The sequence below is a fragment of the Pelmatolapia mariae genome, linkage group LG5, assembly GCF_036321145.2.
Source record: "Pelmatolapia mariae isolate MD_Pm_ZW linkage group LG5, Pm_UMD_F_2, whole genome shotgun sequence".
Lineage (NCBI taxonomy): Eukaryota > Metazoa > Chordata > Actinopteri > Cichliformes > Cichlidae > Pelmatolapia > Pelmatolapia mariae.
The window spans coordinates 28,745,672-28,773,499 of NC_086231.1; the positions used below are offsets into that span (position 1 = coordinate 28,745,672).

General features: G+C 39.9%; 1 protein-coding gene, 1 long non-coding RNA gene and 1 pseudogene across 2 annotated transcripts; 1 reads left to right on the plus strand and 2 right to left on the minus strand.

Annotated features, from left to right (window-relative positions):
* Positions 1-2,047: 2,047 nt before the first annotated feature.
* LOC134628245 (inter-alpha-trypsin inhibitor heavy chain H3-like) overlaps positions 2,048-27,828 on the plus strand; it is a 42,168-nt pseudogene continuing 16,387 nt past the window's right edge.
* LOC134628033 (uncharacterized) lies at positions 4,461-6,549 on the minus strand. The gene is made up of 4 exons (XR_010093942.1): positions 6,448-6,549; positions 5,592-5,687; positions 5,100-5,184; positions 4,461-4,784 (listed from the first exon to the last, which is right to left on the minus strand). It is a non-coding gene; the product is annotated as an uncharacterized LOC134628033 (long non-coding RNA).
* LOC135933062 (neuroligin-2-like) lies at positions 21,060-27,595 on the minus strand. Its single transcript, XM_065470943.1, has 4 exons — positions 27,489-27,595; positions 26,988-27,246; positions 21,692-21,845; positions 21,060-21,103 (listed from the first exon to the last, which is right to left on the minus strand). The coding sequence occupies exons 1-4, from the start codon at positions 27,593-27,595 to the stop codon at positions 21,060-21,062; spliced, it is 564 nt and encodes a 187-aa protein (XP_065327015.1).

Below are 27,828 nucleotides of genomic sequence, written 5' to 3' on the forward strand. Positions count from 1 at the left end.
TGCAAAACAGTCATTAAAGATGTGCTCAAGATTGGCCAATATGTGTCCCTTTTTCATGGTTTCAAACACTGTTCGTGTTTCCTCCTATTTACTGGAAAATGTATTTAACTTAGACACTTTTAAAACAGGGATGGGCAATTAATTTTCCCAACGGGGTACATGAGAGACTGGGACTGTTGTTGAGGGCCGCACCAATAAGATGAAGTCAATTCTCTTTATAACTGTAATCTCAGCTACTGGTAAAAGTGGGAGCTATAACTGGGCAATGAAGATGTGAAACAGGCATCGTAAACATGCCAACATTTTATTACTATCTAATCCATATTTCCCAAAACAATGCTGACGCATGATGTTAAAAACTAAAATGTAAAAATCTAGTGTGTTTTGGGCTTGAACGAGCACATTACAGTCAGGCGAGAGTCAGTGAGAGAAGATGTGTGTCTGGATTTGATTTTTTATTTAATCACTGAGGATGTTTGTTCACACACACTGCCCTCCATGATGTTTGGAACAAAGAAACATTTTTTTGCAATTATGCCTAAGTACACTGTTTAAGAATTACATCTAGTTTTTATACATAGTCCCAAGTCTGAGAAGATCAAAATTAATGAAAAAATTTACATCAATTTAAATGTGAATTTAAAAAAAATGTAATATTTGAATCAACCCATGGACATCACTAAATGTTGTGCTTCCTCCCTTTAGATGCTCTGCTAGGCCTTTACTGTTGCCACCTACAGTTGCTGCTTGTTTGTGGGTCTCTCTGCATTATGGTTTGTATTCAATATTGGGTTGACTTGAAATCAGGTCACTGACTTGGCCATTGAAGAATGTACAATTTCTTTAGAAAGTCGGGTTTAGTTTCTTTTGAAGTCACATCATCAATAAACACTAGTGGCCTGGTTCCACTGGCAGCCATGCATGCCCATGTCATAATGCGGTCTTCACCTTGTCCACCATTCAGGTACAAGTTACTTTTGGCAGGATAAAAAGTAGAAAAGCAGAGTATGAATAAAAGTGTCATAAAAAATGTGGAGAAATGTATGTTTTGTTTGTCACGACTTCTTCTGAAAGCATTAAGAAATAATCATTTTTGGATCAGCATGAAGCTTAGAATAGATCTTTATAGAATAGAATAGATCTTTATTGTCACTGTTGCAAGAACAACAAAACACATTAGAGATAACTGCATACAGAAAAACACATTTCAGTATTCACATATGCCTGACTTGAAAAACAGTGACTCTGTCCTTTATGTACATCTGCTAGGAAGGTTTCTGTCTCTCTGTCTCAGGTGGAGGTGTACAGTGTGACAGTGGACTGCACTGTGACCTCTCGTTTTGCCCACACTGTCATGACCTCCAAGACGTTCAATAAAGCAAACTCGTCACAGGAAATCTTTTTTGAAGTGGAGCTGCCCAAGACTGCTTTCATCACAAACTTCAGCATGTTAGTCTGTTTCCTCTCTAATCATTCTGACAGTTTTTAGAGGACAGTCCTTCATTTCACAACTGTGCTCCAAAGCTGAATTTGTCACTATTATGGTGTCAATTTACGTGCTTTAACAGTCCTCATGTCTATCTCCATCTTTCACATCCACAGGGAAATTGAGGGTCAGGTATATGTGAGAGAGGTGAAGGAGAAAGAGAAAGCTAAGAAACAGTACGAGAAGGCTGTTTCCTCTGGACAGTCTGCTGGACTCGTCAAGCGAGTCGTCCTAAAGAACCATAAACACAGATTGTGTAAATTCACAGCTCTCAGATGTCTCTGTGCTGTTTTGTTGTTGTTTTCTTTGTTTGATTTTTACAGGGTTTCCTAAAGAAACATGGAGAAGTTTTCAGTCTCTGTCAATATGGTTGGACAAACCTGCAGTCAGCTGAGGTTGAAGAAGTCACTTGAATGAGCGACGAAACGTTTCTCCCACTGAAAACGTTACGTCCAGATGAACAGAATCAACTCTTTTGGATTAATTTCTTAATCTTGAAACCACTGGTGTCGATTTTATTGTCACTTTGCTAAGTTTTTAATTAAGTACCGATTGGATTCACTCTCACAAACATCCACAAACTAGCAAATATTATCTTTGTGGTTCACAGCACCTCACAGCCTCCTGGACATTGAGCTCAGGGCAGCTGGTCAAAATGGGAGAACATACACATACGTGTCCCTCCCACAGGGCACTGAGAGTTTTGCTCTGCACTGAAGTCAGCCAGTGTTCAGTCAGAGTTTGATCATGTCTGGACTGTTGGGTGTTCGTCTGCTGCTGCTGTGGGGCTGCGCCTGCCTCTGGCTGAGCAGCTCGGCCTCGGGAGCTCTGGTCATCTCCAGGAGCAATGAAGCCATACAGGTAACGTCAAACACTTTTGTGTTCTGATATGAAACTGAAACAACATTCTGGCATGATTTTGACAGCGCTGACCTCAGAAAGTAGTCCTATGATTTTATTAAAAAACAAAACAAAACAAAAAAACTTAAACACCAACTGTGTTTAAGTTTTTTGTAAGCTTTTTCTTACAAGTTACTTCATGTAATCTCCGTAATATGATACTACTACTACTACTACTACTAATAATAATAATACATTTTATTTAAAAGCGCCTTTCAAAACACCCAAGGACACTGTACAGAGCAAACAAGACAAGCATAAAAACAGGAAATAAACACAATAATAAAAGAAAATTTAAGAGCATGGAAAAGTTATCTAGAGTAGGCTATCTTGAATAGGTGGGTTTTGAGGGTGTGTCTGAGGTCAGGGGGTAGGGAATTCCAAAGTCGAGGGGCAGAGCGACTAAAAGCCCTGTCCCCCATGGTAATAAGAAAGAAGGGAAGGAATAGAAAGGAGAGAAGAGGAGGGTCTGAGGCACCGGGATGGGATGGAGATCTGTACCAAATCAGAGAGGTATGGTGGGGAGAGAGAATGAATAGCCTTAAATGTATAAAGGAGTATTTTAAAATTAATACGAAGTTTAACCAGGAGCCAGTGAAGCTGCTTCAGGGGTGAGGTGGTGGTAGAGGGAGTTCTAGTAATAATACGGGCAGCAGAGTTCTGGACACGTTGAAGCTTATTGATGGATTTTTGTGTAAGGCCAAATAAGAGTGAGTTGCAGTAGTCGATCTGAGGGGTAACGAGACTATGGACAAGGATAGCAGAGGCATGTGGAGTGAGGAAGGGGCGGAGGCGATTGATGTTGCGGAGTTGGAATTATGCCGAGCAAGTGACATTATTGATGTGAGAGTTAAAGGATAGTGTACTGTCAAGAATGACACCCAAACTTTTTACAGAGGGAGAGATAGAAACCTACGAGTTACTGATAGTAATAGAAAAACTGTTAGTTCTGGATAGCGATAATTTGGAGCCAACCAGGAGAAGTTCTGATTTGTTGCTGTTGAGTCTGAGAAAGTTGGAGGAAAGCCATTAATTAAGTTCAGCTAAACAGAGGGTGAGAGTGGGTGGAGGGTCGAGTCTGCTTTGGTGGACAGGTAAAGCTGGGTGTTGTCGGCAAACAGTGACACTGAATATTATATTTACGGAAAATGTGTCCCAGTGGGACGAGGTAAATAATGAAAAGGAGGGGCCCGAGGACAGATCCCTGGGGCACCCCAGTAGACAGAGGAAAAGGCTGAGAGGTGAAGGATTTTAATTGAATGAACTGAGTGCGGTCAGACAGGTATGATTTGAACCAGGCTAGGGGGTATGAGAAAGGCCAATAGAAGCTAATCTGCTGAGAAGGATGGAGTGAGAGATGGTGTCAAGGGCTGCACTCAGATCGAGGAGAATAAGGATGGACAGGAGACCGGAGTCAGCTGCCATAGGAAGGTCATTCGTTATTTTTATAAGAGAAGTTTCGGTGCTATGATAAGGACGGAAACCAGACTGGAACTGTTCATAAAGGCTATTGTTGGTTAGGTGTAGATAAACTGGTAAAGCAACTATCCTATATCCTGTGTTTGTATTTCAGGAAAGAAGAGGAGCTGCCAGATCACTGCAGGTATTTTGGCAAACAATTCACACGTAATCTCTTTGTCATAACATTCAACAACACAGATCACACTATTTTTAAAGACATATCTACTGGTAAACCGATAACTACATAAATATGCAGTGGAAATTCACAGCTTAGTCAGCCTTACTATTTTTTAATGTGAATCTATCGCCTTTTCTCTTACAGAGAAGAAGTACAAATGAACCAATGGTAAGAAATGTATCCATTCATATTCCTGGTGATGATAATGGTGATGGGAGATAATTGATTTAATTCAGATTAACAGATCAGATTCATAGAGAGAAACCTGCTTGTTGTTCTCTATGGGCCGTGTGGATAATGTCACGTTTAGTTAACGGACTCAGGCGCAGACCAGAAATCGTTGTAGAGAAGACAGTAAGTTTATTGATACAGACAGTACCAGGTGATACTATATACAACGTGCTGGAAGGGGGGGGGGGGGGGGGGGGGCAGGGCTCCGGGGTCCGTGAGAGAAAGGAAGGGGATCAGACGCGCTCCAAAGAATCACTCTTCTCTCTCCACAACTGGGTTACACAAATCCACACACTCGTCCACGAGATGACAGGCAGGCAGGGAAAGATCTGTACACAGAGGCAAACAGAGGCCTAATATGTGATCCGCCCAAGGGATCCAAGACTGTTCCTCCAAGCCGTAGCCTTCCCAATCCACCAGGTACTGGTAGCCACGCCCCCGGCGCCGGGAATCCATGATACGGGTGATAGAGTAGGCCGGGTGTTCTGGGAATCCATCCTACCTGACAAACCATCCTACCCGTTGTTTCTGCGTATGCGCACAACACGAATTTCAGTGGCGAACCGTCCTACCTTTGTGAATGTGACCTACAAGCATACTTTAACAGCTAAAATTCAGTGGCAAATCATCCTGCCTTTGTTAATAAGATCTAGAAACATACTCTGAAGCAGGGCCGTGCAGAGACGTTTAAAGGGGCGGGTGCTCAAAATTAAAAATTGGCACATTGAACCAGGCTGAATAACAACAACACACATTCATCAAGAATCTAATATGTGATCGCACCATACTATATCACTGTTGTGAGGTGGCGACAAGGCAAAGCAAACGTAGCCTATGTTTTACCTGATGGGTACATTGTTGCTGTTGAGGGGTTTCTGCTGCTCCTGCTGCTGATAGTGCTGGAGTGCAGGGCTGTGCTGATGTGATACTGTAGACATTAAAAAGTCCATAGGAGAAATGGTAGCTGATTAAACAAGTGTCATGAGATAATAACAAAATGCAAAGAACATAACAAAATGTGCTTGGAACCATAAGGCAACATAAAACTGTGAGAAATAAACTAGGCTCTGCCTGTAAATCTCTCTTTGCTTCTCTTCTTCCTTCCATCCCCTCATTTCATATAACACTCTTCACTTGCTGTCTATCTGAGAATAAGGCACAACTTGCTATTGCAATAAACTATAATTTAATTATCCACACCTAACAACTCCTGCACTTAATCTATAATAAAATGATGACAGAAAAATGTTATAGAAGCAAAACATTCCAGTTGTGCTTATTATTATTTTTATACTGGAATACCTCTCCAACAACTGGTACATGTGTTAATGTTACCTGTGCTCTTTGTAATCCAGCTGCTGAGGGATCCACTGCCTTTAGTAGCCTCACACAGCTCCTACTGTTTCCTCCTCATGTCCTTATCAGGCATGTCTGGACAATGTTATATCATTAGTAATTATTTTTAAAAATCCATATAAATAAAACACACACATGCACGCACACACAGTGACATTTTAGACCTTCTTCAGAATACTGTATACACTATGGGCATCATGGTGCTGATCCAGAATCCTTCCCTTATTATTTATTAATAGAGCTACAATAATAAAGCAATGAGGGGAAAAAGTAATAAATATGAAATAATGTATTTATGATGATTCCATTTGTTTCACTATCCACTCTGTGCAGGCAGAAAGCTTATTAAACGTTTAAACTGCAGAGATACAATAATTTTACTGCTGTAAAATCAGCATTTTAAAATATAAATCTAATATAATCTGTGCCTTAATGTATGTTCTTTAAAATACAGCATATGTTTTTTTTTTAAATATTATAATTATAATAATCCATAATTATGTGGACATGCATATTACATCGTTTTTAGTGAAATATAAGCCCCCCAGAAAGGCAGGAAAAGCCCTGTAACTTACTTTAAAACTAAATATGTTCCCTAAAACGGTGGACAGAGCTACAGACCCATGACAGCCTTACCCAGTTAGCCAGCAGCTATGACCAGCACTACTTGTGCAGTTAATAAAAGGACAGGTAATGTTTGTCGCGCTGTTACACACACAGCACGCTCGTTTGTTTCAGTTCGTCAGTTGCAACAAGACAGCTTACCAACGTGTACGTAAATAAGCTAATACTCCTGTGTGCTATAGACTACAGTGTACGCTGTACACCTACTTACTGATTTTGTCGCATCAGTCTGTCTCTGAGTTAATTTGTGTTTCTCCTACAGCTCCGGACCGCTAAAAATGCGCGTGCTTTTTATGAGCTCGTTCCCGAGCGCATTCTGCCGTCAAGGGCGATCATTGGTTAATAGTGATCATGTGACTGATGCAAGCCAGATCCTTTTATTTAGCAAAACTGTGATTAATAGTTAAATAATTTTGTTGAGGGGCACAGACAGGACTCCACACGCACACACATTAAATAAATAAATAAATATATATATATTTTTAAAGTTGCCTCAACTAAAGGGCACTTTGGGCACAAATCAGGAAAGGGGCGGGTGCTCAAGCGGGTGTGTGTGTGTGTGTGTGCGTAGAGAGAGAGAGCTCTTAAAATTAGGTGGTGTTCTTCATTGTAATAGTAAAGGTAACATGGGTCCCCACCGTTTCTCAAAGACAGGTTTCTGTAGTCTGAGTATGTAATTTGTTCCATCAGACAGACATCATACACTCTCTGGATCCATAGATTATATGTGGTTTTAATCATCTGATAGTTATGCATTTTAGGGCTGCAGTGAGTAATATATTCAGTAGAGGTTTTAGATACGGGCGACACGGGCGGTTGCCCGGGGCGGCATCGTGGTGGGGGGCGGCATCACGGGCATCGGCAAAAAAAAAAACGCTCGTACTCATGCTGCCCCGACATCATGCCAGCGCATATTGGGAATGGCATAGGCACCGATCGGTTTTCTATCGCCCATTTGCTGGGAGTAAGGGCGCCCTCCGTTTGCGAGGTGCGCCTGCTGCTTGCGGCACAGGGCGGAGAGGGCGGGGCGGCGGGGGATTCTCTGGGTGGCTGGAGCAGCATCTAATAACCAACTTGCAAAATAAAACAAAATAAAAACAAACCAACAACACGAAAACAGCAGACATTATGATACAGACTTATAATTTGCACCGATGTTTTTTCGAAATTCTATACGCGAAAAGTGAGCGCGAGAGCCCTCGGTGCGCCTACTCGCTGCTGAAGTAAAGTAAACTTTATTGTTATCTCCGCTACATACAGTCCAGTATATAGAGAGACGAGACGACGAGGCTCCAGTTACAGCAGTGCAAGAAAACAAACAATAAATATAAGAAGAGTAAGAAAATAAATATACACTTTAGGACCAGGGGTAAAGGGATCAATAACAATTTAAAATGTATATTTTATATTTTGTTGATTTAAAGTCTCACACACAACCCGTTTTTAAAGTTTAAAAAAAGAGAAAAGAAGAGGAGGAGTTTAGCGACTTCCACAGTCGCTAGAGGCCGGGGATGGAGCCTGCCTATTTGCCTGACGCGCTGTCAACTTTACGCAATAATGCGAGAGGTGCAATTGCTTGCTTGTTTATTAAAGTGCTTGAAAAGTTTACAGAGCAATGTGATCGGCTCGCGATTCAAACTCTTAAAACATCACAGCTCTAATGCAACAAGGGGAAACTCGTTGTGCTGCGGTCAACAAAAACTACGGCTACCCAGTCCTCCTCTCTGTCAAAATCAAACCAGTGAAAGACAGACTGACAACGTCCTCTTAATGTCACCGCTAGCACCCACGTGACTACACATCACCATAGCAACCAAACAAATGAAAACCCAGTGATCATTAAAATTCAATACATTTAATTATGGCTCCTACAAGGAGAAACGAGCAAAAGATACAGGTAAGCAGATGTGTCATTGGATAATGGCAGGTCATGTATCCTAAAACATTAAGAATCAGAATACTTTCTTAATCCCTAAGGAAATTATGTGGGTTACAGTTCCTCCAAGAAGAAATGGTAAAAATAGTAACAGTAAGAGACTAAACTCCAAACAATATATACAATAATATAATATTAATTAGTCAGTTTGTTGATTGTTGATTTGTCCTGTTCTCATTGTATGACGAATTATGATGTCTGTTTGGTAGCCGTTTGCATACTATGCATACTCTCTCTCTCTTCATATATAGGGTCATATATGTGTGTGTGTGTGTGTGGGGGGGGCAGAGGGCGTGTTCGCCCAGGGCGCCAAACAGGCTAGGACCGCCACTGAATATATTTAGCAGGTAAGTTGCGGCTTTGCAGTCAATATGTTCTGCAATCCTTCCCAACACTGCTACTGTGGGACTTAGTGGAATATTTACCTTGGAAAATGTCTTTGAGAGCATCAAATATCTGCCTCCAGAATACACAGAGTTTAGGGCAGAGCCACAATATATGAGTATGGTTGGCAGAGTGTGTCCCACAGTTCCTCCAGCATGAACTCAGATGTGTTGGACTCATCTTAGCAGTTATTTCTGGTGTTCTGTAGAATCTGGTGATATTGTTCCATTTAAACTCTCCATGTGTTTGAACTAGTGGTTTGCTGTGCTTCAGTACATATTTCCCACCAGGTGTCATCAGGTATTTTTTTCATTTATTTCTGCCTCCCATCTTTCCCTCATCCTCAGGGAATTATGCTTAATCATGGATGAGCCTGCGTTATAGATTTTACTAATAGTCTTCTTGTCTCTGTTTCTGATTTGTTTATTTTTTAGAAATTCTTCATTAGGTGTGGGGTTGGCAATGTTTCCCCAGCTTTTGAGTGCCATCAAGAAGGACCTTAGTTGTAGAGATCTATAAAAATCTGTCCTGAGGAGATTAAATTCATTCTTCAGATGTTCAAATGTCTTAAAGTTCCATTGTTCCAGTAGTTGTTGTACATATTTCAGTACATTATGTGCCCACGTTTTAAACCCAGTATCTGAGTTATTAGAGGAAAAGGTTTTCATAGATCCTGTGCTTGATAGTAAAGAAAGACACTTTGGTAGTCCCAGTGCTGACTGAATTTTATTCAAACTTTTTAATGTATTTTTGTCCAGGTTGCCATTTCTTTTACGGGTTTTTCTAAGAAAGGTAGTGTTTCCAGTGTTTTGAGAGATTTACTTTTTTCTATTTTGAGCCAGCGAGTATTTATATCATTTTGCAACCATGTCAGCAAAGGTTTTATTTGTGCAGCCCAGTAGTAATATTTAAAATTAGGTACATTAATGCCCCCCTTTATTTTGGGCAACTGCAGGGCTTTGAGTCTAATTCTAGGCCGCTGTTTAGCCCACATGAAGCTCGAAATTCTTTCATTCAGCTTATCAAACATTGTCTTCGGGATTTCAACTGGTATCATCTGAAATAAATAGAGTAGCCTGGGCAGAACATTCATACGGATATATTCAACTCGACCTAACAGAGACAGGGGGAGAATAGACCACTGCTCTAAATCATTGCTGATACGCTGAATAATTTTATTATATTTTTTGTCAAACAAGTGGTCCAAGTGTATGGGAATGAAAATTCCTAAGTATGTAATACCCTCTTTAGACCATTTGAACTCACTTTGTACTTTAATATTTTCTGGAATTGTGACATTTATATTTATTGTCTCAGTCTTGTCTATGTTAACCTTGTAAGCTGAGTTTATTTATTTTATTATTTTTTTTAATTTTTTTTTTTTTTAGGTATGATATTGTAGAATTGGGTTTTGTTATATATAATATTATATCCTCAGTGTAGAGGGATATTTTATTTCATTGTTCCTCTGGATAGCAGCATGACTGGCAATTCCTAAAATGGTCTGTCTGGTTTAGAGTGAAAAAAATGCATTGAGCATTTCTCAAACAACCAAGGAACAGACAGGACAACTGCTCAATTACTTTAAAAAATATATATTATTTGACTAAAAAGCTATTTGAGCAACAAAAATCACAGACAAATGGTAGGATGTGTGATGTGTGTGTGTGCCAGTGAAGTAAAATTTGTAGCTGAGCATCAAATATAAAATAATTAGGTCAGTGGCAGAGAAAATGAAAGACAGTCACTTCTTTTATAAAAATGAGTAGAGATGTAATGGATTGTGTTTAGACATCAGCACTTATGTGTCACAAAATTTGTTCTTCATGCACTACGTTACTTTGTTTTTCACAGAATTTCACAAGTTTCAAAACGTTTGTTTGCAAATAAATAAAAGTTTAGTGTTGCAAGTGGTGCCACTGTTAAAACCTTTGACTATAACTGTACTACCTGACTAACTGGAGGAAATTACTAATAACAACCCCAGTGTGCTCACAGCTGTCTGCAGCTTTCTTTGGCAGAGGTGCTAAATCTTATCTGAAAATTGAAGAAACACTCACACATCTCACACATCTGCTTTGGTAGAACAGCTTACAGGGATCACTCCCTTTGCTTGAGTGCTTGAGTTTTGTTTTAGCCTCACACTACACAGTCAATTTCTCCGAAACTTAAGATTTCATTTTGGACTGAGAGGACTGACACGATGGCTCAACAGTGACAATGGATTTTAAGAGATTAAGCAAAAAAATAAACATCTGAAAAAAAGTGCTGCGAGCTATGGATACAATGCAAAAGTACACCATCAAACACAGAGGTGTGTTGTAGATCTCTGGATTTAATAATCAGAAAACCAACCTCATGGTTGTTATACTACATTACACATGGAGGCATTTTGCAGATGGGGCAATGTGAGAACAGTATCTAGTTTAACATATTTACACTCAATATCTTCTTAGAAAATAATCTATGAAAGTGTTTCTATTTTGCGAAATCAAGTAGGACAATAGGAATTAAAGCTAACCGCAAAAGATTACATTTTTTTCCCCCAGTATAGTTTTACTGTACGGCTTAGTAGCAAATTTGATAACAATAAAAAGCATCTCATTTCTTCCTTCTTTCATATTTCTAATAATGATTGGTTTAATGGATTTGCAGTAAATTTCATGTGCTCTGCACAAAGGGAAGATTATTTTTTTTAAAAAGTATCAGTGTCCAAAAATGTACGGACCCAGCTGTTCCATAGCGTTGAGTCACCTCCCAAAAGGAGGAGAGCTTGTTTATTTCACAGGGTCAGTGCTCTTTTACCTCGAGTGCACTTGTGAGGACACTTCTCCACACTTTAAATGTGCTCTGATGGGAACTTGTGGTAACATTTAGTCTTAACTGACATAACATATTGCATCTATAAATGTGATTAAAATGTTTACCCATGACTAACTTTTTTCATTCAGAACAAACAGCATATTTCAGGTTAGGGCTGCACAACTATTTTGTCCAATATTAAAATGACAGCTGTTTGTTACAATTATTCACAGATTGTAGTGGCAAAATGTGTTTTGATTGCACTGTCGTGTCAGAATACTGCTTTCACATTTACATTGTGCCACACTCATGTTAATTAATCTTCATAAATTAATGTTTGCAAACAAAAAATATAAAGTTTTCCACTCTGTTATTTGTACCTGCACAATAGATGTGAATAAAACTCAAACCTATATGAGCTCCTTCTGTGTTTCCCTACAACATTTTGTGTAGATCTAATTCTTTGCCACATAAATAACCTTCTGATGTGTTTACAGTAAATGTATTTGATGTTAGCTTATTTTGTTACTTTTAGTGGGCCTATGACATTCAGTACCCAGTTATTATTATACCACTTAAAATGTTAAGTGTAAATCATCCCCAGCCCACAATAGTAGCTGAATTTACTACCATTTCAGATCTTTTTACACTTCAATGAGAAACCACCGATGTGTGGTTGACAACAGAATGACGTAAACAACACTGCTGTAACTGTGCAGCTCTGAGGTTTTATCTATTGTTTCTCTGTGTGGCCAGCAGGGGGAGGTATACTGCTTAATATTATTTTTTTTTAAATATTAATGAAAACAGTTTTCTTGAAATTTGCAAATCTGCTATCTGCTTTTATGACATTTTTCACTGTGGATTACAACAACATCAAGATTAGAAAATGAAATACATTTATAGTAGGTGATCATTAATCAGTGTTCTTGGCACTAATAGAGGGCCCCAAAAATCTAATTTTGCTTAGAGCCCCACAGAGACTTTGGCCAACCCTTTTCACACTTCAGCAGTTGTACACAAAATACAATCATCCATCCTTCCATCTATTTATTTTCTTCCGCTTATATAATTCAGGGTCACGGGGAAGCTGGATCCCAGTTGTTTTTCACACAGAGGGCCAAGCAGTGGAGGGAGCTGCCGACCTCCCAGTAATACATGTAAAAGCTTTATTTTATACTGACTCTGGTCATCTTTATCTATCATAAAAATTTGTTTGATGATCTGAAACATAAGTGTGGCAAATATGCAAACAGCTAAGAAATCAGGATGGGGTAAATCCTTTCTCACTGCACTTCTGTTAGGCGACTGAATGAAGAGACAAAGTCAGCAGTCTGGCTATGAATGTCTTTAATGTTTCCCAGATCAGAATCACAGCATACAGTGTATAATAACTTCTAAAGTAAACAGAAATATCATCACCTCATTTATTTATATAATTTTACTTTACTTTTTTTTAATAATCATCTTTTTTTTATTCCATTATTTAACATTTTTCTTCATCTCAAGTCTCGAGTTTCTGAGTTCAACAAAGAAAGTAGAAACAAGACAACAGGTGCAGATTTGCAATGGACACCAAGCTGAGGATTTCTCTGTGGGTGTCACTGTCTCTGTGCACGTTTGACACTGTGGACGTGACACGGGATCATCCAATCATGAAGTTTTGCCTTGCTGACAGTTTTTGAGTGTTGAAATAAAATAAATCCAGCAGTTAAACCACAGAAAGGACAAAGTGTGGCTCTAACAGCTGTTGAACACACACAGACTTTGATGTTCTCCACACGTCACACATCGCTCTGCACTTTTCGAGCATCCAACTGTTTTTCTGCTACATAACATCACTGCACGAGAAAAACAACGGACAGACAGACAGCACAGTGTGACACGAGTAGGTCAGACCACCTGTGTGATCTCATGAGTCTGTGAGGATATGAGGCATCTTATGGTATCAAAGCCCTGGAGTCTGTCAAACATGGCTACATGTAAACACTGCTACATGTTAGGTGAGCTAACATTTAACTGACTGCACTTTTTTTCCAGTCTCAGTTTAGGTCATTTATGTCCTTACTGCGAATCACTGAAAGGCAAAGCTGGCTTTTATCGCTCTGATGTTACGCACATCACGCAGCACAGATTCATCTCTGATCACAAGACTCATATTTCAAAATAAAAGCGAGCTAAGGCTTGAAAAGAGGACGACGATTTTATGACAATCGCAGAGAAAAGAGCAACGAAAGGATTTAAAACTTGATGAAAATGTTTTTTCATCAAGTTCTCCCATACTGGACGTACGCTACCATGTGGGCTCAAACAGCAGCACATCAGCTCAGTTTACATACTGTTGACATCTTCATCAGAGGATCAGCAGGGAGCGCTGCTGAGCTGCAGTCGTCTCCACCAGAGTGACGGAGCAGGAATCACAAACAGCACAAACCCGATATATAGCGATACTCTACTTTTCTTTCGTTTTTCTTCTCCCTCGATGAGAAAGCAAACACAGCAGTACTTACTTGGCACCTAAAAATGCTGGTAGAATGAAAGATATCAGTGTTTTCATAGTTATATTTTTAGTGTACGCCTCCCCCCTCCAAACTGCTCAGCAGATCGGGAATTTTTAGAGAAGAGCAGGAGGGAGGCGTGTCACATGAGAGGAAGAGAGCAGTAATAAAACACGGATGTAGAAAAGAGAAGCATAATGTGCACATAACACACAGGAGATGGAAAAAGAGATGACGCCAACGTAAAAAAGAGAAAACAGCGAGGAGCGAGAGAGCATTCGTCCCTTTGACAAATGTTGGAGGTCTTGAGCCTGGAAACAGCAGACCGTCTTTGAAAACAGTATCTTTGAAAGATCTGAGTCACCCACCCCACCCCCACCCCAAACTGCTCATCTGCTGCTGTACACTTCAGTTGCACCTCCACATGCCACCAGTGGAGGGAGCTGCCAAGTTTTACAGCACATGACGCAGCAGGTGTAGTTGCTTTTGGAGAAAGAAGACAATAAGAGGACAGAACGAAGGCCCACGTCTAGAGGCCTCCCTTCCAGAGCGGTATTAGAGCCAGTGTTCCTGGTCCCTAGGTGGCGCTGTGTCGGGCCTGTCCCTACTATACCCTGGTGGTATGGTGCAGAATCATCAACAATGATCACAATGTCTCCTGGCATGAAGTTTCGTTTTGGGTCGCACCATTTCTGTCTTTGTTGCAGTTGTGGAAGATATTCTTTAATCCACCTTTTCCAGAATAAATCTGAAATATATTGGACTTGTTTCCATCTGCGACGAGCATATATGTCATCTTTCTGAAAACATCCTGGTGGTAGTGATGGTGCAGTCTTAAGAAGCAACAGGTGGTTTGGAGTAAGCGCTTCAAGGTCATTTAGATCTGTAGAAGCCTTTGTAATAGGACGAGCATTCAAAATAGCTTCAGCTTCACATAAAACAGTTCTGAGACTCTCTTCATCAAGACTTTGTGCATTTAAGGTGGAATTAAGAATCTTTCTCACAGATCTTATAAGTCTTTCCCATACACCTCCATGATGTGAGCCAGCTGGGGGATGGAAAGTCCATTTAATGCCCTTTTGAAGAAGGGTATTGTGTATACGACGTTGGTTCCAATCTGCTATCATTTCCTTCAGCTCACGATGGGCTCCCACAAAGTTGGTGCTGTTGTCAGATCGCAGTTCTTTTATTTGACCACGTCTGGCAATAAAGCGACGAAGGGCATTGATAAAAGAGTCTGTGTCCAGTGATGATGCCATTTCAATATGAATGGCTCTTAAAGCTAAACATGTGAATATCACACCATAGCATTTTACAGTAGTCCTTCCACGTTTTACTAGAAATGGTCCAAAATAGTCCACTCCAACGTACGTGAATGGTGGTTCATCAGGAGTTACTCTGTGTAGGGGCAGGTCTGCCATTTGCTGTTGTCCTGCTGGGGCATTTACGCGCCGACACACAACGCATTTAGCCACAATTTTTCTTATAGGTACTGTGACACCTGGAATCCAGTATTTTTGACGCAGTTTAGATTACACGTGGTTACGACCTCCATGACCCACCGCTTCATGGACATGTTGAAGGATTAGGTTAGAAATGTGGAAGTCTTTGGCCAGAATAACAGGATGTTTTCTCTCTTCTGGCATTGCAGTTCCACTGAGTCGTCCACCAACTCTCAACACACCTTCTTCCAGGATGGGAGTAAGTTTATAAATGTGACTGGTTCTCTTAACATTCGATCCTTTTGTTAAACAGGAGATTTCATCAGCAAACTGCTTCCTTTGACAAAAGGAGATTATAGCCATTTCAGCGCTAATCAGCTCCTCAACTTTGAGACTGCTGGTGTCCAGACAGTGTCTCTTTGTTTGAAGTTCAAGATTTTGTTCAGGATCGTGTTTAATGTGTAGTTTTCTTCTACTGTAATGCAGAAGCAGTTTTTTAACTCTCAGAATCCATGCCACTGCACACTTCAGCCGTGTCCAGGATGAAAAATATTGAATGAAGTGAGAAACCGGATCCATTTCTTGTGACGTCTGAACACCATTCACTGTTGTCTTAATTTCTACATCGTTTGATGAGATTTGTTTCACTTCATCAGGATTCTGAGGCCACTCCTCTCGTGGCAGTAGAAGAAATGGAGGTCGAGAGAGCCAAGTTTGTTTATTTTTCAAAAAGGACTGTACCGTTAAACCTCGAGAAGCCAAATCTGCTGGATTGTTATCTGTGTCCACATATCTCCATTGTTGAGCATTTGAAACTTTGACAATTTCAGAAACTCTGTTGGCGACGAAAGTGCGGAACCTTGTTGTTTTATTGTTGATATATTTTAGTACAGAGGTGCTGTCAGTCCAAAATACTGAGTCCTTCAGATCCATCTGCAGCTCCTTCTTCCACATTACATCCATTCTGCTTGCTAAGGTGGCAGCAGTTAACTCCATTCGAGGGACTGTAACTGGTTTTAAAGGAGCAACACGTGCCTTTCCCATAATGAATGCACAGTGTGCCTGGTCTCGTTCATTCTTTAGTAACAAATAAGTTACTGTTCCATAGCTGTCCTCAGATGCATCTGCGAAATGATGTAACTGAGCAGATTTTACAGTTCCAAAACTGTTGGTCTTAAAACAACGATCAACCTTAAACTCCTCCAGCTTGTAGAGCTCTTGCATCCAAATAGTCCATTCCTGTATAAGTGCATTAGGTAATGCATCATCCCATCCAATCTTTTTTCAATACAGATTTTGCAGTATCTTCTTAGCATTTAAGATTACTGGTGCCAACATTCCTAGGGGGTCATAAACAGAGCTGACTACAGAAAGGATGCCACGTCTTGTCAAAGGTCGATCTCTCAGAGTGATTCTGAACTTGAAAACGTCAGACTCAACACACCATTGAACGCCCAAAACTCTTTCCACTGGAAGCTCATCACTGATCAAGTCTAGATCCTTTATTTTGTTTACTCTGTTACTTTCAGGTATTACAGCCAACACATCACGACTCTTACTTATCCACTTGTTCAGTGGAAAGCCTCCTTTCAAGCATATGGCACAGAGTTCATGATAGAGATCTATTGCATCCTCTTCTGTGGCTGCTGAGACGAGACAGTCGTCGACATAAAAGTTGTTCAAGATTGTATCCACGGCTTGTTGTTTATGATCTTCAGCACATTTCCTTAGTGCACAACTGGGAGATGATGTTGCTCCAAACACATGTACTGTCATCCTATATTCAACCATGGCTTGAGTGTAATCTCCGTTGGGCCACCAAAGGAATCTCAACATATCGCGATCCTCCTCTGGTATTTTAACCTGGTGAAACATGGCTTTAATGTCTGCAGCAATGACAACAAGTTCTTTACAAAATCTTGTCAGAACTCCAATTAACGTGCTGGTCAAGTCTGGACCTTGTAAGAGCTTGCAATTTAGCGACACTCCTTGATATTTGGCTCCACAGTCAAACACGACTCTAAGGTTTTTCTTTTTGCGGATGCAGAACACCATGGTGCGGCAAATACCATTTCCTGCCATCCGTCCGTTCTACGTTGTCCTCTGGTACCTTTTCTGCATAACCTTCAGAGATCATATCTGCCATAAAGGTGTTATAGTCCTGCAGAAAAGAAGAGTTCTTCATAAGTCTTTTCTTCAGATTCTGAAGGTGTTGTTCAGCAACACTTTTATTATCTGGCATGCAGACCTTTAAGTCTTTCAATGGGAGTCCAATATAATAATGACCATTACGTAGCTTTGCAGTATTGGAAACTTTATCCAAAAACTGTTGGTCTTCCTTAGAAGGTTCCTTCTCATCTCTGGCACACTCTGGAAAATCAGTTTTAAACTGCTGATTCCACAGCTCATCAAGTTTCACCACTGAAACTCTATTGACACTTATCTGTGGCTGATTGGGTGAGACTCAAACTGAAGCTCACAAAGGTCCATTTACTATCCAGCCAAGGACAGTTTTAACAGCATACGGTCCATCTCCAACACTTCTAATGACATCCAGTGGTTCCAGAGCCTTTGGCACATTCGAGCCAATTAGCAAATCAATTTCAGAGTCAATTTCTGGCAGATGTACAGACTTCAAATATGGCCACCAGAATATATCGTTCTGGTGAGGAATGTTTCCTTTATGCACAGGCATAGTGAACTGAGTATAAAGAATGGGAAGATCACAAAACTCATTCCCGTCTAGTCCAGCGACTTCTAAATCTGCAATAATATCCATTTCAACAACTTTATTTTGTCCCATAGTTCTCAGCAGAATGTTGGATCTTCTTCCATGAATTTTCAATTTGATGCAGTGCTGCCTGGGTCAAGAAATGCATAGGTGTACAATATTACATTTCCTTTCTTGGCCTTAACTTTCACAGGCACGATTGAAAGTTTGAATTCATCTTTACCGGCCCCAGTAAGAGCACTGGTCTGAATAGAGACTATGGCACGCTCTTAAGTTTGTTCCTTTGGTTCTTGTTCTTTACTCATTGTCTTTTGATAGATGTGTAACATTTGAGGATGCTTTAAACCACACGTCTTGCAACTGAGGTGCTTTTTGCAGTCTCTACTAATTTGTCCTTTACAAAGACATCCAAAACAGACTCCATTCTCTTTTAGAAAAGTGATGTCTTTTTGCATTTTTCTTTCCAGCTCTTGACACTTTTCTAAGGTATGTTCACCTTTGCAAAACAAGCAACTCCTCATTTGTGTGGTTCTTTCCTTTTCCTTAACTTTCTTTTCTTTTTCAGATGCCATCACAGAGGTAGCAAAAGAACTTTCTCTGAATCTTGTGTGAGTTTGAGACTTAAGTTTTCTTGTGTCTCTGTTTGTCGTGCAGATATCCTTGATGTCCCCAAACACTGGGTCAGATGCGATCTTCACTTGTTTTTCAAAAAAATCCACAAGATCCTTAAATGTAGCTTGTCGATTACACTTCTCATGGAAATCACTGACTGCAGTTCTCCACTCATCTCTCTGTCTGTAGGGAAGTTTCTTTGTTGGCAGGCATGTCAAGCTCCTGCATATAGCTGAGATCTTCCATAGCATTGCAACAGCCTCTAAGGAATATTGTGTAAGCTTGAAGAGCTTTCGTGTCTTCTGCTTTTATTGAAGACCAAGCAAGAGCTTTGCTCATGTAAGCCGTGGCAAGTTTATGTTCATTACCAAAATGCTGCCGTAATAAACACTTTGCCTTTCTGAATCCTGCTTCTGAAGTCATGTGTAGGCAACTCCTTACAAGTTCTCTTGGTTGACCCTTTGTGTATTGTTCCACATAATAAAGACAATCTCCAGGGTTTTTATTTCTGCTTTCAATGTTGTGTTCAAACGCTTTAATAAAAGTCTGGTACTGAAGTGGATCTCCATCAAAAACTGGGATCTCCTTTTTAGGTAATGAAGAAAGACTATGTTGTTGGATTAATAAAGCAGTGAGTTCATTTTGCTTACTCATGACAGATAAGATGTTACAGTCTTCTTCATGACTAGAAATTTGAGAAGGCACATATTTATTTTCACGTGAATTTCTAATGTTTGACTGATATGTCAAGAGATCTTCAGAAAGAGTCTGAGGTTGTGTTGGAACTCTGCCTGTGGTTAAGAGAGATTGTGAGCCTGCAACATTATGCTCCTTAAAGATATGCACATGTTGCCTTTCATGTACAGGATTATCAGGACTAGTATTCAGCACTTGAGTTACTTTTTGTCCCTTTTCAAAATATGACTCCATACCATCTGATATTTTTGATAGTTTACTTTTAATACTGGATCCTTTTGAGCCTCCCAGTACTTTCATTTTTGCAACCGTGGCAGCTATATTTGTTTCCAGCTCCAGTTGCTCCCGCTGTCTCCTTAACTGTGCTTCATGTTCCTCCAAGGCGTGTTTATCCTTAAGCAGTTTTTGCCTTACAATCAGTGCAGCTGCTTCAGCTTCAGCCATTATTCGTGCTGATCTTGTACTTGAGGCTCTGGAGTTTGAGCTTGAAGAACTGATTTTACTCTTTTTGCTTCCTATGTTTGAAACACTGTCACCTGGCTGTATGTCATCTTGTATGTCTGAATTTGTTTTAACCTGCTTTGGAGATGTTAAGATGTTATGTTTATCGTTTGTGGAAGAAACCATCTCCTTTGATAAAACAGTCTCAGCAGAAACGGGCACATCTAAACTAACAGCAGTAGGCATATTCTCAGCTTCATTGCCTTTTTCCATAAAAGGTCTTCCAGCTTCAAGAAGCCACCGTTTCACATCTTCAATAAAATCATCATTACATTTTGTTATGCGTCCAAACCAATCAATATGAGCGTCTTGTTCATCTTTAGGAATCAATAAAATGAATGCATCATGAACTGCTTTACCATTTTTATACAAATCATTCAATTTTTCCAAGTTAAGCTGCACAGCTTTTGCACTGTCATCCTTTTTCATCAATTCTTTAATATCGCGTGTTAACCCTTTAATCTTGTTAACATGGGACTTTCGCTCTTTCTGCAAAGTTTCCATTTTAAAAGCAAGTGCTTTAGCCGTCAGTTTTGCAGATTTTTTTCCTTCCAGTTCATGTTCGGCTTCTTTTATTTCACTCATCATCACTTTTTCCACATGCATCAAAACAACATTATATTCCACAGCTTCAAAGATAGATCACAGCCAATACTTTTCGTCCATGTAAACCAATGTGCAGCAGCATCACAGGCTGTCAAAGCCAGAGCAGCGTCCTCCAGCTTGCCAAATCAAGCACGTGCACGCACACAACTCAGATTAAACCAATGTCCCCAATGGACAAGCGGTGACACTTACAAACTGTGTTCAAAACATCCAATAATACACAGAGTGAATCCGCGTGTCCTACCGCTTCTGAAGTGTCTGTTGCACTGCGTTCCACCGTGCCAGTGTGACGGTGCCATTTACTCATTTGAGAACTGCGTCCGCCCATCTGAAAGCTCCGTGACTCCAAAACGTATATCCAAAAATCCTCTTCATTGTTTTCTGATGTATGCGATAAAAGAGGATTTCTGTTGACTAAATGTTGCGACTTTCATCCATAAATAAAGCCGCAGCCGGCTGAGTTGGTTGTGCTCCTGTGACGTGCCTCCAATAATCCATAATGAGTCATACTTGTACTTTGCGCATTTATTTTAAGAACAAAACAAAACAAACTTTTGCGCTTTGAATCAAATTACAAACAGCGCATGCATTAACTGATGTGCCAAAAAATGACGGTCAACAGAAAAGTTTGCCCACAAAACACTCACCCAACACCCCTGCTGCGAGCACAGAGATCAGGTAAATAAACTGTGACCACACCCCCATGCAATCACCTGAGATGCAGGTAAAGTTATACACCTGTGCCACCATAACAAACAAAGAAAACATAAAAATTGACTTTGGCTCTTACACTGAGATTGGGAGCTGACTACCTGGGGGATGATAGCATTACTGCCCACAGAGCCTCAAAGGTTAAGGCGCAGACAAGCCGTGATGTGGATGAGTGGCTCTCTTTAGCACGCTTGTTTTGTTTGATTCACTAAATTGGGCTCACATTTTACTGATTCCATTCTTTACTTGCATGTTTTAAACACTTAAAGACAGGTTTTGATATTCTTTTGAAAATTCATGTGAACTCAAGCTGTCAGAACTGTAATGTATGCTTTAATAATTGCCCACATTTGTAATTTTGATGATTATCCGCTTATTTTAATGAATACAGCAAACGGGGGGGGGGAATCCCAAATCAACAAACGCGGCTCCTAATAAGACAAAACCTGATGATGCTGCAAAACGCAGTTAAGTTAGAGGAGGCTGTAAAATGGAATAACTGAAAAGTGGCAGTGTACAGAGCTGGCGTTCCTCACCCTCTGGGTATCCGTAGAGGTTGTCAACAAAGTTGGAGATGGTGTAGTCGAAGGCTGCAGCTGAGATGCCGTCGTTGTCCTCACTGTCGTCCACAAACTTCAGCCCCTCTCCCTGGTTCACTCCTATCAGGATGTCATAGTTTAGGAACTCCCCCTGGTGGAGAAAATAAGGAAGAACATGCTGAGTGCTGGAACAGAGCCTGTGTGCATCACAAGTCTACAACAGGAAGTGCAGCTGAAACACAGCTTTGTGAATTGGCAGCATTTCATTTCCCAGTAAACAAAAAAAAAGAATAGCTCTTGGCATGAAATTCCTAATATAAGCTGTAAATCCTGCAATATATGCAGGGTTCATACTCATTTTTCAGGGTTAAATTCAAGCACTTTTTAAGCACATTCAAGGTCCATTTTCAAGCTTTTCCAGCACATTACCAAAAAAGAAAGCATGTTTCACTTTGCATCACCTCAGTAAGACCATGTAAAATTTTAAACAAATCATCTTAGGTCGACTTAAATGTCTTTTGTTCCCCTTTTGTTAAAACAGAGAAATGCACCACACAAAAATACTGAAAAAGGAAACGGTTGCCTTATATGCATATAGTGTACAAACTCAAAAAACACATTCCTCTTAAAAATTAAGATGTGCAAATGTGAACAAATCAACTTGTTAGAGATAATCATCTCCACTGTAAATAAACAACCCAGAAAACAGGAAAACTGCACCAAACACCACAAACACTAACAAATTAATGTCTGCTCATCAGATATTGATGCTTCTTTCCTGTGTGACACAAAAAAAATAGGAGACAGATGTTTGTTTGTTTGTTCTTTTTAACTAGTTAAGCACCCACGCCCCGAAAAATGGGGGCATTTCATTTTCAAGCAGGAAGCTCCCCCTTTTTGTTATACCCTTTAGATCAGGGGTCGGCAACCTGCAGCTCCGGAGCCGCATGCGGCTCTTTAGTCCTTATAGTGCGGCTCCGCGTGGTTTGGGAAAATAAATTAGTATTTAGTTGAAGTGTATTTTATTTATGTTAGTTCTTTTTTTTTTAACTTGTAGTTCTAAATTGGAAGATTATTGTGATTTTGCAATATACAAATAAAATTATATTTTGTTATTTTTTTCATTGCTCAAAATAAGCGTCACACCAGTGTATCCGGTGAAACGCCGTGCATTTATCGAGACTTTCAACCCCAGGTAGGCCAATTATGGATCTTCGGCTCTTTGGGTCTTAAAGGTTGCTGACCCCTGCTTTAGATGAACAGAGTTTTTTAATTAAATACATATTCTTTAATAAATGTTCTCTTTTATAACAAGTAGGATAATTTAAAAAAAACTTTTATTATAGCTCTATTGCCTAGAAAAAAAACTGTCTTGTTTTCTGTTTTCTGTTATATAATATTAGGGATGTTTGTGACAATTAATTTCTTAATTGGCTGGACTAACCAATAGTCCACAACTAGGAAACACTGAAATTTTAAGTTAAGTTTGAAAACAGTTTAAAAAAAAATACCCCATTCCAAAATGTCTTGTGACAATCTGATTGGCTTAGGGAGTGATGATGTCATAGGGAGATCTTAAGAATCTTAAGTCCTTTGATGTTTTTCCTTAAATAGGGGTGAGACACAGCAAGTTTTAGTTCGTTTCAGCAGCATCTGTGTTTGCAGCCTACAAAACGTTCACCACAGAAACATTTGGAAAGCTTTTCAAAGTCATCGTATAGAAACTCCAACATGTTTCCAAGAAACAAACAAGCAATTCAAAAAGATTACGCCGCCTCTCCTTCCTGGCGTGGCCGGCCAATTTCCCCAAATGGCGTCTCATCCTTCCAAAGGGCGTTAGAGGAGAGTAGGAAGGAAAACTACCTTCTCCAGAAAAAAATGCAACAAATTGAAGAAGAGAAACTTCAACTGGAGGACAAGTGTAGACGAATGGAAGCCCAAAATAAAGAGCTGGAAGACAGACAACAGCGCCAGCCGGACATAAAAATTATTAATGAGGGCTGGGGAATTAAGTTTGCTCAGGCCCGAGAGCAGATTGTGCACCTCATTAAAGAAAATAAGCAAAAGAGCGCGGAACTAAAAGAAATGACCAACCAGCTCCAAGACAAGAAAACGATGACTGATAAGATAGAAAGGGATCTCCAACACATCGACCAAATGGATCAGCTGCTCCAAAGACAGCTCCGTGAAGTTGTGGAAGAAAAGAGAAAAATCCTCCAACAGAAGGAAGAGCATGACAAAAAGCAAAGAGACATGCAGCACGAACTGAAGAGCATGCAGGAAAAATACCGAATGCTGAAAGAAAGCCTGGATGAAACACTGCACCAAAATAAAGACCTTCTTCAACAGAAAGAGCAACAACAAGAAAGACTGAAAGAAGGAAAACGTATCGTCCAGGACTTTGAGTCTAAAAATCTAAAACTGCAAGAGTTTTGTAATCAGCTGGAGGACAAAGCAGCTAAAGTGGAAGAAGAAAAGGACAAACTGGAGAAACGCTGCTCACAGATGCAGAAAAGGATCGAGCAAAATGCGAGAAACAACTCCGAGCTCGTTAAGGGGATTTTGGTGGAATTCAATAACTTGAAGCGTGAAAACACTCAAATGCAGGCGCAAAAACAACAACAGGACAAAATACATGAAGACCTGCAGCTCACGCTCCAAGAAATCCAGAAAAGAAACGAGCAGTTAGAAGACAAGCACAAAGAAGTCCAACAGAGAAATGCAGACATGCACAAGGACAAGCTGATACAGGAGGCAACATCCAAACAACTCAAAGACAAGCTTGAAGAACAACAAGCAACATTAGAAGAGGTGGAACAAAGATGCCAGAAACTTGAAAAGCAAAACACAGAAACAATCGATGAGCTGAGAAATCTCATCCTGGAGAAAAAGGCGCTCGTGGAAAGGTGCATGAAAAAAAAGACAAAATGGTTCCGCTTGTTCCGGAGGAGAGACGCTACTGCTTCCTCACCTGATGTAGCCTCGTCTTGCTCCACCTCTGTTCACCCCCCCAACCAGTCCCGGCAGTTGACTGTCCCCTCCTGAGCCTTGTTCTGCCGGAGGTTTCTGCCCGTTTAAAGGCAGTTTTTCCTCGCCACTGTCGCCAAGTGCTTGCTCAGAGGGGATTGTTGGGGTTTTCTCTCCTCCGCCTTTTTTCTTCATTTACTTGTTTAACTTTGTTCATTATTACTTCATTTTACCTTTTTTCTTCATTTACTTGTTTAACTTTGTTCATTATTACTTCATTTTACCTTTTTTCTTCATTTACTTGTTTAACTTTGTTCATTATTACTTCATTTTCTTCTTCTTCATTTTTCTTTCAACTTATCTAAATAATAAACCAATTAAATTTATCCTTTGAGCATTTTTCGTCTCATCTTTACAGAATTTTTACAAAACATTTTCAAACATTCAGATCTGTCTTTTATTTTCTTCTTGAAACCTCATAAATGGTGAACTAAAAACCCCAGAAATTGGTTTGAAACATTGTTTCAGCTGAAACCGGCATAACGTTTCAACAGAGTTGAAAAGGGCTGGCTTTTCTGTGTGTGTGTGTGTGTGTGTGTGTGTGTGTGTGTGTGTGTGTGTGTGTGTGTGTGTGTGTGTGTCAGGGTATCACTAGTTAGGTCATCATGTTTAGGCTCATTCACCTCAAAATTATTTAGGCCAAATATTTAAAACAGTGTCATTGCATACATATTTTCAATTCACTTCAATCGCACAAATGCAGAAATAATTATTTGCAGTATCTTATTTATTATGAGAATGTCATGACTGATCATTTGTACCTACACCACCAAAAATGGGAGCAAAAGCGAGGAGATCATGTTTAATCGGTTATAAGAAAAGGTCAGAAATATAAGTGCCGACATGAGCAGTGTCCACAGAAACCTCTGAATCTCAGCTCAAAGCTCATATAAACCATTTCTACAACCAGCAAACAAAGCAAAGACACCAAACAGTTAAAAGAGCAGTTACGTCACCACGAATCTTTGGTCAGGTAATATCCATACTTTGATTGATGATTTTCTGGAGTTAAATGTGAACCGAAGCATATTTTCAAAGGTGTTATATGCTATAAAATACTTTTAAATAAAATCATCTCTAATTAATTAGGTGTGGGAAATAAAAAAATCTAATTTTTCTATGTTTGAGTCACAGTAACTTTTAGTTACAACACTTTCAAGCACATTTAAGAACCACATTTGAAATTCAAGCACTTTTCAAACCTTGAAAAGACAATATTAAAATTCAAGCATTTTCAAGGATTTCAAGAACCCTGTATATGACTCTTAAGTCCATGATCTTCATCATATTGCGTGTTCTGCAGGTCACGGCTTCAAGTCTGCAGTGTCGATTAATGCATAGAGCTGCAAAACTCACACTTCTTCCTCTCACACACAATATGTCACTGTAGTGATTTTCACGTTACTGCTTTCTACACACCTTTTGTTTGATTGTTTTCACCTTACATAAAACACTTCCCCCGTCTCACAAAATGACTTTCACATTAATGACACTGATTGCATCTGCAACCTCTTCAAAATGTAGCATTTATTTAATCAAATTATAAAACTTTTGAAGAATCTCTTTTGTAATTAAAAATCCTGGTCAACCAGCAGTGGTTACTCACAATAATAATACACACAAATCAACTTCTTCAGTTTTTCACTTAGAAGATGATCCAAAATACCATCTGGATGGATGAATAAAAAAGAATAATAATTTTTTATTCTTGTCACATGAAAATATTCCAGTCGAACTGAGAAGAGAAACCCGCTCTTTGAAAACCTCGACAACTCTGTCGGCTTTGAATTACAGGATCACATCTTGCTGCTTTAAGGTTCTGTTCCAGCTTAACATTTTCCAGGTCTGACTACATTTAGCTTATTTGCTACTGTGTCTTGTTGCTTCCTGTTTTATTTTGGTAGCGATTGTTAGAAGAAAGCTGCTCTCCCAGTTAGTTTTACTTGTCCCAGTCAGATCGCTCTTTGTCTCTATAGTTGTGTCTCTTCTTTGCGTGTACTTGTGTTTATACTTTTCGTTAATAAAGTCTTGTTTGTTTGCTTTTTGGGCTTCTGGCGAACGCTCATGACAACACAATAGAAACATCTCAGTGTGTCTAAAGTATACCGCCCCGATCATGTACATCACCAACACTGCAGTTATTTTCTCTGCTTTACAGTTTGGTTAGTTTTGGTTTCACGTCACGGCTGATCCCAGGAGTTCTCATCACTTTGCTTGTTTAATAAAACACAACAGAGATGTGCAGCTACTGTTATCAGACCCTCACCTGCTGCATGAGAATCTCTGGATCATCAGGAACTACGTCTCCGTCCACAACAGGCCCAAAGGCGATGTGATAGCGGGCCGGCTGGATGTCTTGGTCCACCAGCTCTCTGAAATTCTTGCGCCTCAGGCAGTCAACGAGGTCAGCCGTCTCTGCGTAGGTGCAACCCACCTTCCGTGCCAGGATCTTGGTGTACTTGAGGGGTTGGTAGTTAACGGACCAGCTGGAGATGGCTGTGCCACTATGCGCTATGGCCCTGTGGCTAATCAACGACGTTGATTAGCTGCGTATATACGAATGTGAATCGCATTATTGGCTGGACTATGGGATAAGGTGGCATCGTTCTAATCCCATACGGGAGCAGCCAGTCACTTACTGACTAACACTGCAAAACAGAATTGTTAAAGTATTTATTTTAATTTCAATTCAGGTTAGAGGTTTTTTTTGTGCGCAACGCAGATTTTCTGTGCGCAGAGACCGTGCCAGCAGTGCGCAATTGCGCACGCGCGCAGTTTAGAGGGAACATTGATGCCAACCTCTTGGAGAGTGTTGTTCACTTGGTTGGCTGTTTTTAAGGGGTTCACCATGGAATTGATTCTGCGTTCATCCATCACTGTTGTCTTCTGTGGATATCCAGTTTGTTTGTTTTATGTTTGTGTTTGGGCAGGGGAGGGGGGCGTCACAACAAAACGAGAAAGTTATCCTTGTCTTAACTTTTTGAATAGAGAATGGTAATAATCTTTTTGATGTTTTATTAATCATAATCATATCATAGTGTGTATGATAACTAGTTTACTTAACTATCTGTTACTCTCAAATGTAAAGGATAATTAATAAAATAAAA

What these genes read in the sequence shown, in the direction of transcription:
- LOC135933062 (XM_065470943.1), bottom strand. Translation starts at nt 27,595, where the DNA reads ATGGATGAACGCAGAATCAATTCCATGGTGAACCCCTTAAAAACAGCC. An exon ending in GTTCCCTCTAAACTGCGCGC is followed by an intron (nt 27,247 to 27,488) that starts GTGCGCAATTGC and finishes GTCGTTGATTAG; the next exon opens with CCACAGGGCCATAGCGCATA. An exon ending in CAGAGATTCTCATGCAGCAG is followed by an intron (nt 21,846 to 26,987) that starts GTGAGGGTCTGA and finishes TTTCTCCACCAG; the next exon opens with GGGGAGTTCCTAAACTATGA.